The 10,467-nt window shown below is 56.9% G+C and overlaps 1 protein-coding gene across 2 annotated transcripts in view; it reads right to left on the bottom strand.

Moving 5' to 3' along the window:
* Window positions 1-1,054: 1,054 nt before the first annotated feature.
* Window positions 1,055-10,467, bottom strand: part of ASS1 (argininosuccinate synthase 1) — a 50,939-nt gene continuing 41,526 nt past the window's right edge. For both annotated transcript variants that reach the window (XM_069476954.1, XM_069476955.1), the window contains 3 exons: window positions 6,424-6,580; window positions 2,633-2,698; window positions 1,055-1,346 (listed from right to left, as the gene is read on the bottom strand). In XM_069476954.1, coding sequence (XP_069333055.1) covers window positions 1,301-1,346; window positions 2,633-2,698; window positions 6,424-6,580 — 269 coding nt within the window. In that variant the 3' untranslated portion in view covers window positions 1,055-1,300. The remainder of the gene's footprint in view (window positions 1,347-2,632; window positions 2,699-6,423; window positions 6,581-10,467) is intronic.

Below are 10,467 nucleotides of genomic sequence, written 5' to 3'. Positions count from 1 at the left end.
ATTATTACCATGGACATCAATAATCAGAGGAAAAAAAGTTTTAAAGGCAAAACTTCTTTTGAGAGAAACTCCCACGGACAAAGGCCGTGGCGTGGAGATAGCTGAGGTCAGGTTCTGAGTCCAGAACCCAGACAGACCCGGAGCAACCAGCACTCAAGTCCTGCCAGGGAAGAAGCCTTTGGTCGCAGAGCAGAAACTCCCCTCACCAGCTAAATTCCTTGTGAGAACACCAGCGTGTCTCAGGGAAACCAGGTCAGAAAATGCCACCAGCTTTCATGAAGTACCAGGATGGAAGTGAGGGCTCTCACCCCACGACGCGCCCTTCCCACCTCTCGTTTCCTCTTCTTCCTCGGGGCTTTTCCGGGTACGTGGCCTCCCACGGTGCCTCCTCTACGCGCCTGTCTTCTGGCCAGGTGCCAGCCCAATTCCTGGTTCTGATTGGCCCAGCTTGGGGGAGGTGGCCGACTACGGTCCAATCAGGTATGACCAAGGGGGCGGGGTCACAGCACAAACATGGCTACCCAGGGCCCTGGGCTATGGACTAGTGCGAAGTGCGGGCCCTCTTTTCCTCTGTGCTCAGGCTTCTCTTCTTACCTGGGGGCTCTTCCTCCTCCATAGTTTAGGCTGCTTTAAGCCACTCTGAGGCCACCCAGCTCAGTGGGGTGGTGTGGAAGTGTCATATGGTCAGTCATGGCCACCACAGGCAGGAGGTCCCTGTGGGCTGTGGGCCAAGGTGATGCCCAGAAAGGGCTGTGGGCTCGCTCCCCAGCACGTCCTCAAGACTCTCTTTGGCTTCCCTGGCACATGCCACAGGGTCACTGTTGGTGACAAAATCCCAGGCTGCTGGGCTAGGGCATGTCCCAGATGGGCACTTTTGGATTCCTAGTTTTTGCAGCAGGAGAGAGGGGTCGACTCTCCCAGATAAACAGGCTGTCTGGGAAACAGTGGCCTTCAGCAACAATTAAATCAGAAAACACAAAGGTTGGGCTAAGAAAAGCATAATTGACTACACACACACACACACACACACACACACACCCCTCTGTAGAAATAAAGAAACAAAAGACTAATGCATCTTTTTTTTTAATTGTCAGTTTATAGCTCCCACTGCAGCCCCCCACCCTCCCTTGGATGACCACTTTTGCAGGCTACAGAGGGACCAGGGAACAAAGCTGGGGCCTAGCAGCCCCACTACGCTGCCAGCCGGGGAAGAACAAGTCACAATTACAAATTATCACAACAATTAGCGCCTGCACTTGGGAGATCTGCAAAGTGCCCCAGCTCCTCATTGTCCACAGGTCTATTTGGCAGTGACCTTGCTCTGGAGACGGTGATATTCCTTCAGCCTGTAAACCAGATTCAAAACAAAGAAAAATGTAAATTAACAATAACAACATGCACTCCGTTCAATTAATTCAGGCAGAACCCGGGTGGCAGGGGCAGCTGTTTGTTAAGATGTGTGTGAAGTTGTCCTTTTTTCTATTCCCTCTCCTGCTCCAGCCCCTCCTGCCCTCCAATTGGGATAATGTAATTAATTTATCTTAGGGGGAAAACATTGTTTGTCATTGTTGAAGACAAAGCATTTAACTGGCAATGGGAGAAATGAAGAGGCCATTATGAAAGCCCGGTGTGTTCTGGGCCATTTAAAAGGGTTTATAGAGTCATAAAATACAGAGGACGCAGGAGGCAGGGGAGGTGGAGGTGGCTGTGAGAGGGGAGAGGCCCAGAGCGGCTGGGTTGGATTCAATGTCTCTCCAGGTCTGAGGTGGCTCCAGGGACAAGACACTGGCTCTGCTTTGTGCCCAGGGCATGTTGTTAGGGAGAGGAGAGAGACTCCCACCTTCTTCCAGACCCAAGCCCCATGAGAAGGGAGTTGGTGATGAAGACCCTGGAGCAGGACAGACAGGCTTTCTGGACTCAGTTCCAGTGCTTCCTGGCTGTGTGACTCTGGGCAAGTTACTTAACCACTCTGGGCCTATTTCCAGGTAGTTGCAAATCTCTGTAAGAACTAGATAAGACAACCTAGGAGAGGGCCTGGCACTGGCTTAGTCCATGACAGCTACTGGGGACGAATGACCCTGCATGCCTTTGAGCACACCAGCCCCAGGCCGAGTGTGCTTGCTGCCGGGCACTGGGCTCTTCCCACAAGCCGGGTCTGATTCCCACGGCCTCACGCTGACCCTTCACTGCGCCGTGGGGCAGGTACAGTTAACACCCCAGACTATCACAGGGGTCTGAGACCACACTGCAGAGCCAGAATTTGAACCCAGATCTGAGTGACTTCAGACGGCATGTACCACCCCCTGGGCCATGGAAAGCCCGTGGCTAGGATGGCTTCCAGCTAGACCTATAGCTCGGGTGTGGTGACAGGAAGGCTGCTTTCTGTCTCTGGGCCATTTCTCACTGCCCAGGAAAGGGGTTCATAGTGGAGTCCCTGTGGCTGGAGGGGATGGGGATGAGTGTGAGAGGCACAGGGCAGGACACAGGAACCTGCAACGCCATGACCCCACTCTGCTGCTGTGGGCAGATGGACAGGAAGGTGGGGTTTGTCTAGGGCAGAGCAGCCATCAAAGTGGTCAAGGTCCCACACCTGGGGGGCTCCGAGGACCCGCCAGGGCCCCGATCGTCTCACCTGAGGGAGTTGATGTTGATGAAACCGGTGGCATCAGTTGGCTCATAATCGCCCTGCACGTTCATGCTGCGAGGAGAGAGGAGGAGCTTGTCAGCTCACCCGGGCTTGCCTCTGCGTCGGAAGGACCACCGGGGCAGGACCGCTCTGCCCACAGAGGCCAGGGCATTTCCCCCAAGTGGGTCCGACTCTCCCTGCACTTCGGCTTTTCATTCAATTTCTGTCCAACTCAGGGAGCCCTGCTCTGGGCCAGGCACCATGCCAGAGGCAGGAGAGCCCTGGTGGAGTGCACAGCGGCCTCCTTCCTGTGACACAAAGCAGCAGGAGGCCAGGAGCAGCTGCCCCAGGCTGGTCTCGGCCCAGCCAGTACTGGCCCCATGAAGTTCTCCTGCAGCAAGAGCACTCTCTGTCTGTAAGTGGAGGACACGTATCTGAGCCAGCCCTGCCCTCGGGGCCGTGGTGAGCTGAGGGAGGAGCGTCCAGGAACAGCAGATGGTGTCCGGTGGCCTGAAGGCTCAGGAGGGCATGAACTGGGACAGCCCTGATGGCATTTCTCAAGCCACAGGGAGGCCTCCTTCCAGCATTCACGGCGAGACTGACCCACTAAGTCACCTTTCACCTGGTTTGGCCAACCAGTCAGACCCTATCTGATCCATCCTGACACCCAGGCACCCCCTGCCAGCTCGGTGTGAAAAGTGCCCATCAGCTGCTGCAGGACTCAGCAGAGTGGCGTCCCCTCCGCAGGTCCCACCTTCCGGACTTGCCCGCCTCCATCTTTTGGGCTCTCCTCCCTCAGCTGCTCTTCTGAACCCTCCCAGACACAGCAGTGATTCAAGTCCAGCTGACTGGGTTTGCATCCTGGCTCTGCCACCCACGAGAGCTCCGGACAAGTGTCCCTGCTCTCGGGACCTCAGTCTCCTGCCTGTGGACTGTGGCTGCCGGTGGGAGCTCTTTTTACTGCTGGCTCCATGTGAAATAATTAATGTAGCTGGTGCCTGGCACTTGGTGAGCACTCACTGGTACTAACATCGTGCATTCATTCACGAATTCATGCGCTCAGATGTTTATTAAGCACCTACTACCTGCCAGGTGCTGTGCCAGGCGCTGAGGCAGCCAGAGCCCGTGGGAGGCGGGGCAGACACAGGCAATTCATCCCCACTCAGAGTGCCTGGCCTCAGGGGCCCCTACTCTACAAGGCCACCCTCTGAGCCCCCGAGAGGACACGGGTCCCTTGTCATGTCCTGCTCTGAATCAGCCCCTGGTCTGCAGAATTCCAGCCTCGGGACAGAGCAGACTCGAGGTTCTCCATGACAAGGAGGTGGCCTGTCTCCTCAGAAGCCCTCTCCAGAGAGGTGAGATTGAGGGGAGGGGAGGGGATCTGCCGCTTTCCAAGTCCCCGAGGCTGGGCCTCTGACCCGTTCTTTGTGGACCCTGGACTGTACGAGAAGAAACGGGTCTCTGCGTCTGCCAGCCCAGCGACTGGTTCAGGACTTGGGCCCACCCCATTCCTCCGCCAGCCTGGGCCCTGACCTTCACCAGGCCCTGAAGCTGGCACGTGGAACTCTCAGCAAAGTCACCCCACATTCCCGCCCCCTCCTTGACCCCTCCCACTCCAGTGGCCCCAGCACAGCTCAGACACTGAAGCCACCAGGAGGGTGTTCTCTGTGAGGGGAGAAGATTCCAGACTTCCTCTGCGCACCCGCTCTTCGCAGAGCAGTGCTTAGGAGAGGCTGGACCACACCAGACCACCAATCTCCTCAAACCCCTTCAGCAGACCTTGGGAACCCCAGCCTCCCCGCTCTGGCCCCTGCGCTCAGCCCAGGGGGAGGGCAGGTGCAGAGTCCCTCCCCCATGTCCATTGTCCTCTCACCTCTGTCTCTCCCAAATCAAAACAAACCCTCTCACCCCTTCCCCAGACCCCCTAGCAGCGCCCGAGGCCGAGGCCACGTCCAGGACGGACTTGTTCCGAGAGGCTGAGAGTTCCAAGAAGTGCTTCTCAGGAACTGAAAACCTCTTTTTAAAATCGTGGTTCGGGGTGGGGTGGGGGTGGAAAAAGAGTTTACAATGATTTTTTTTTTTTACCTCCCCTGACGGTCTACAGAAAACCTCTGTGCTTTTATTTTTGCTCATTCGAGTGGCTCTGACCTGCTCTATAATTACGTTACTTTCTACCTACTGTGCCGCGGCATTTCCAGTTCTGCTACCTCTCGCGGCTTCCTCGCTGGTCCCTGCAACGCTGTCACTCAAGGGCTTTCAAGTCAGCGATGTAGAAATCAAAGAGAAAAGGGAAATGGTCGGAGACACAGTGAGAATAAATGCTCCTGCTTTTCTCTCTTTCTTCCCTTTCCCTTTTTACTTTATTCATTTAATCTCCCCGAGTGAGACCGTGAGGCTTAATGAGGGGTTGGACAGATTATTAGAGGCTGTTGATTTGGAGGGGGAGGGAAGAAAGAGCCAGAGAGAGAAAGAGAGAAGATAATTTGACATTTACCCCGACTGATCTAAACTGATTCGGTTATATTTATGGCTTATAAAGTGTTTAGAAAGATTGAAGGGGGGAGAAACTCAACATGGCAAGGAGTAGGGAAAGAAAAAACTAATATTGACTGCCAAACAAAACTCGCACTTTAATTCCCAGCTGGCCTCCGGGAGGGAAAGGTAACCTCAGCCGAGCTCAGCTGGGGGGGCCGCGGCAGGAGGGGCTGTCTGTCCCGCAGGGGCTGCCCCCACCCCGTCTTTGGCCAGGTGACCTCCAAAGAGGACGCCCTGCTCCTCGGTGCGGGCCATTCCCTCATCCAAGGTGCAAACACGGGAGCGGCTAATCGTCACTGTCACCGGCTAATCGTCACTGTCACCGGCTGCCCAGCCCTCCAGGGCACTCCCTGCCCTCCAGGGGCGCCTTCTTGGCCACCCTCTGTCCAGCTCGTGGATGACGAAGCTCCTCAAGGCCGCATCTTTGCTTCCCTTCTTGTCTCACTCTACACCATGCCCTGGGCGGTCTCCTCTTGGCTCACAGCTTCAGAAAACATCCAGACGCCTACGACTCTCCCGTGTCTTCAACCCAGTTTTCGACTCCACTCTAGACCCACGTGTCTGACGGCCGACTAGACAGTTCTCTGGGCGGACCCATACTCAAGGTATCTAAACCCGAATGCACCATCCTTCCTCAAGAATGTCCCCTCAACTCAGGGATTGCCGCCAGCATGTGCCCAGCTGCCCACACCCCCCCCCAAAACACCAGGGTGATTCTCAACCCTTCCATCTCCCTCCACACCCAAGCCCTTTCAATTCCACCTCCTAAATCTTTGTCAAATCCATCTGCTGCTATCTCGTCCAGAACCATCAACCTTGTCCAGGCTGCCAGCATTTCCACGGTGCCCTTGCCAGCTCCCACCCCACTTGAATCCATTCTCCAGAGCAGCCAGAAGGACCCTCTAAAAACACAGCTCTGATCTTGTACTTCTCTATCAGGTTGGGCTTCAGCCCCCTCTCCACCTGGTTAGCTCCTTCTGCTGTGGTCTGAATAGTGAGGAAGCTTCTCTGAAACCCACATTATTATACCCAGCCAGAGTATCCCGTACTTCCTCACAGCCCACCGCCGCCTTTTCTAACCGTACATTCTGGTGCTGATTTGACCCATATCTTTCTCCCCAGGAGGCCTAGAAGTTCCACTCGGGCGTAGATGGTGTGCATACTCTTCGTGCTCAGGCACAGAGTTGTTGAGAAAGCCAGACAGAAGAGACACTGGACATGAGGCTCCGGGCCCAGCCGGAGGCAGGACAACGGGCACTTACCTCACCAGCTCCTCGTTGTAGAGAGACAGCGGGGACTCCCGGCTGAGGATGTACACCTGGCCCTTGAAGACGGACACCTGCACTTTCCCTTCCACCCGCTCCTGGGACTTGGCGATGCAGTGGCGGACAAATTCACACTCAGGGCTGTGCCAGAAACCTGTGGAAAATGATAGGGTGCTAGGGGCCCACCGTGCTGCCTGCCTTGGGCCAGGACATGGGGGGGACTGGGCCATAGGAAGGGCATCCCATGCCTCACCTGCCATGGCAGACCCTGACTGCCTCTGGGGGCTCTGAGAGGGCAGGCCCGGGTCTGCCGTGTTCACTCGAGTCTGGCACAATGGGCACTTGCTAGTGACTGAGTGCGGGAACGTGCCCACGTGCCCCTGTCCTGTAACTTTTCAAGGGGCCCATGGGTTAGAAGGTGACCACCTAAGTCACTTCCTAAGGGCCAGGAGGAGGGAAGTGACCCCCTGCTTCACACCACAGATGTTTGGGAAGTGTCACAGGCCAGGTGCTGGGGACACAGTGGAGAAGGGAAGCAGGAGATCTTCACCGGAGCCTCCAGTCTCATGGAAGAGGCAGGAGACCTCAGACAGGACTCAGAGGCCCGTGCTGCCCAGGGCTGGCGATGCGGGTGCCCAGTACAGGTGGCCGGGTGGCGGTTCAGGGTCAGGCAGCCCTGGGGGTGTGTGGCTTTCACTTCTCTGTGCCTCTATTTCCCCATCTGTTGAGTGGGGTGACACAGTAATATTGCACACGGAGCCCCCAGCACTGAGTGACTTACGGGCAGCCTGAACTGGAATGCAGGGAAGAAGAGCCCTACGCCTCGGCAGGGGCAGGCCCCTTGGGGATCAGTGAACCGTTTTCTGTTACACACACTGCTAGTGTCTTCACGTGCAAACAGGACATTTTATATACATAAGCAGAGGCACTGCGATCCTCACAACCGGCCCCATGAGAACACGCTCAGCCTCTCTGCTTTCTGGTGAGGAAGGTAAGAAACGCCTCCAGCACACAGGCTGGAGGTGCAGAGCCTGGATTTGACCTCTGCAGGCCCAAATTGTAACCCCTCTGCCTCCTATGACAATCTTGGAGCTTCCCCTCTGTGGCTGGAACACCCCTCGGTCTGCAGGTGGGGGCGGGAGGTGCCTGAGGAATACGGGGCCTCCTCTCTAGTCTGCTGAGGGAGGCTGGCCAGGCAGGCCTCGGCCAGGGGGAGGGACGGGGCGAGGCTAGGGTTTCCCTGAAACGGAGCTGGGAAGGTGAGCCCACCTGGGCAGCTGCCGGGCCAGATGGTGCGTGATCTCCTGCCCTGATAAAGGGCTGGGTCAGCTCAGGGGCTGCGCTATTGTTGGAGGCCCGGGGCACCTGCCATGGCTTCCCGTGGGAAAGCAGACAGGCCTTCTCCAGGATGGGGTCCTGCAGCTTGGAGAGGTGGGGGAGGGCCAGGCCGGGAGAGAGGAGAATGGGTCCTCGCTCTCCAGTGTCCCACCACGTGAGTTCACATCTCAGCCTCACCTTGACAAGTGGCATAACCTCCCTGTGCCTCAGTTGCCTCATTTGCACAATGAGATAACACCTGGGGGTTGTGTGGATTCAAGGAGAGAATGCACAGAGCCCTGAGGGTTTTGCATTTGCGGCTTGGACGGCCTGACCTCTGCCAGTCCCCACTGTGGATGGGGAGACAGAGGCCCAGAGAGGGAGAGTGCCTGTCCAAAGCCACACAGCAAGACTGTAAGAGCCCAGGATTGACAGAGCACTCCTAAATCTGGCCCAGGGCTTTCTCTAACATGCCATGAGACCCTTGTGGGAGGGAACACTGATGTCCCCTCAGCCCCACCATGCTCCGTTGTCCTGGGCTCGCCATCTTTCTGACTGAGTTGGGATAATTAGCCCATTAAGTTCCTGGGCTGGAAGACAGGTGGGAGATGAGCCAGAGATAAGGAGGACAGAGATCTGCCTGGGGGCAACCGGCCTGGGCTTTATCTTGGCATCTCCTGCCTCCACCCCATGGGCCCTCAGCTCAGGTTTCTTTTCCCAGCAGATCCAGCCTGGGCTGGGGGACAGTGAGCCTGGCCGGAGCTGCACTGGGGGAGACCCTGCACTTCCCAGACCTGCAGCTGCACTGTGGGCGGGCCGGGGACTGAGCTGGAGAGGCCCCTCCTCCCTGCTGCTGGGTCCGGCCAAGCACCCTACACACCTGATCTTGTCTAACTGGGACAACGCTCTGCAAGTTGTACATTATGCCCATCTTACTGCTGAAGAAATTGAGACCAGGGGAGAGGAGGTGAGCTACATCCCCTAAATAGACGCTCCATTGGGCCCCTCCCAGGTCCTGGAACTGAGGTCCTGCCTGGCTGATCTTGGGAGCTGCCCCTGGAGGGAGAGAGCCTGCCTGAATCCCAGACAGCCAGACCAGGAAATTTTGGACTGGGGGAGAGGAGAGGGAGCTAGACAGTCTGACACAGGCCCACAGATGCAGGGGGGCAGTGGTCACAGAAGCCGGGATATCAGGGGTGGGGCTGAGCAGGAGGCCTTCCCTATGCCTCAGTTTCCTCATCTAGGCCCAGAGACCACAGGGGCTCCGAGGAAGCCAAGTGCTACGGCAGAGTGGTGGGCTCGTATAATACCCCAGGAGCTACAAAAGACTGAGAAGAGGCCGGGTGCAGTGGCTCACACCTGTAATCCTAGCACTCTGGGAAGCCAAGGTGGTTGGATTGCTTGAGGTCAGGAGTTCGAGACCAGTCTGACCAAGAGCAAGACCCCATCTCCACTAAAAATAGAAAAAAGTTAGCCAGGCAACTAAAAATAGAAACAAAAAATTAGCTGGGCGTGGTGGCGCACACCTGTAGTCCTAGCTACTGGGGAGGCTGAGGCAGGAGGATCGCTTGAGTCCAGGAGTTTGAGGTTGCTGTGAGCTAGGCTGATGCCACAGCACTCTAACCTGGGTGACAGAGCAAGACTGTCTTAAAAAAAAAAAAAAAAAAAAAAAAGACTGAGAAGAGACCCTGGCATGCCCTCTACCTGGTGCCATTTATTTTACAGGAAGGGAAACTGAGGCTCCGGGAGAAGACAGACCTGCCCGAGATCATAAACCCGCCACAGGCAAGGCCCCCATCTCCTGCCTGCACACTGGGAAACATGCCAGGCGTTTGGAGTGATTTAACACACCGTGGCTTTCCTGCGAGCCAGACACCGTTCCAGACGCTTTACAAACCTTCATGCACTCAGCCCTCACCGTGAGACACGTGGCGTTACCAAGCCCACTCTTCAGATGAGAAAACTGAGGCACACGGAGGTGACGTAGCACGCTCGAGCCAGCCCCTGGTCTGTACCACTGATGCATCCCTCGTGTGAGAAACGGCATCGAGCAGCCCCTCTGAGCCGTGGGGGACAGGCTGCTGCCTGAGGTTGCCCTTGACATGCGTGGGGGCCTGGGCAGAGTTAATATTCGGCTGACTACCTGGGCTAAGCCTCCACTCCCCCACTGCTGCCCCTCTCCGCCACTCTGAGGTTTTGTTCCTTGTGAAATCTCCTAATTGCTGTACCTCATTTTGGGATTTAGAGGGCTTGTCCCTGGCTGACAGAGCAGGGACTCACCCCAGGCCATCTGGAGTGGAGGGACCATGCCCGCAGCTAGGAGCCAAGCTGTGCCCCAGACACCCGGGCCCGCTTGTCCGTGCCAGTGCTCCCCTTGTCACAATCGCCCCTTGCTAAGGGCTCCCCGGACCTGCTGGAGTGCGGCCAAGCTTGGCCTCTGAAGCCGCCAATCGTGTCTTCACCTGCTGGGCCTCAGTTTCCTCACCCTCGTGCAGCTGAGATTAGATAATACCTGCCCGGCGCCCAGCTCAGGGCCGGCAGCAAGACAGCAGGCTCAGTGGCAGCCTCGGCCACTGCGGGATCGGGCTCCGCGGACGAGGCTGAGCCGCCGGCCAGGTGTTCTCTCCGCCGCTGCAGCCGCCACGTCTTAATGACTCTCCCACTTTGTCACCAAAATCCACCTTTCAGCCTTGAAATCCCGCCGAGCTGGAGAGCCCGCAGGAG

This window comes from Eulemur rufifrons, chromosome 7 (assembly GCF_041146395.1).
Source record: "Eulemur rufifrons isolate Redbay chromosome 7, OSU_ERuf_1, whole genome shotgun sequence".
Taxonomy (NCBI): domain Eukaryota; kingdom Metazoa; phylum Chordata; class Mammalia; order Primates; family Lemuridae; genus Eulemur; species Eulemur rufifrons.
This window is presented reverse-complemented; position numbering and strand designations above follow the sequence as displayed.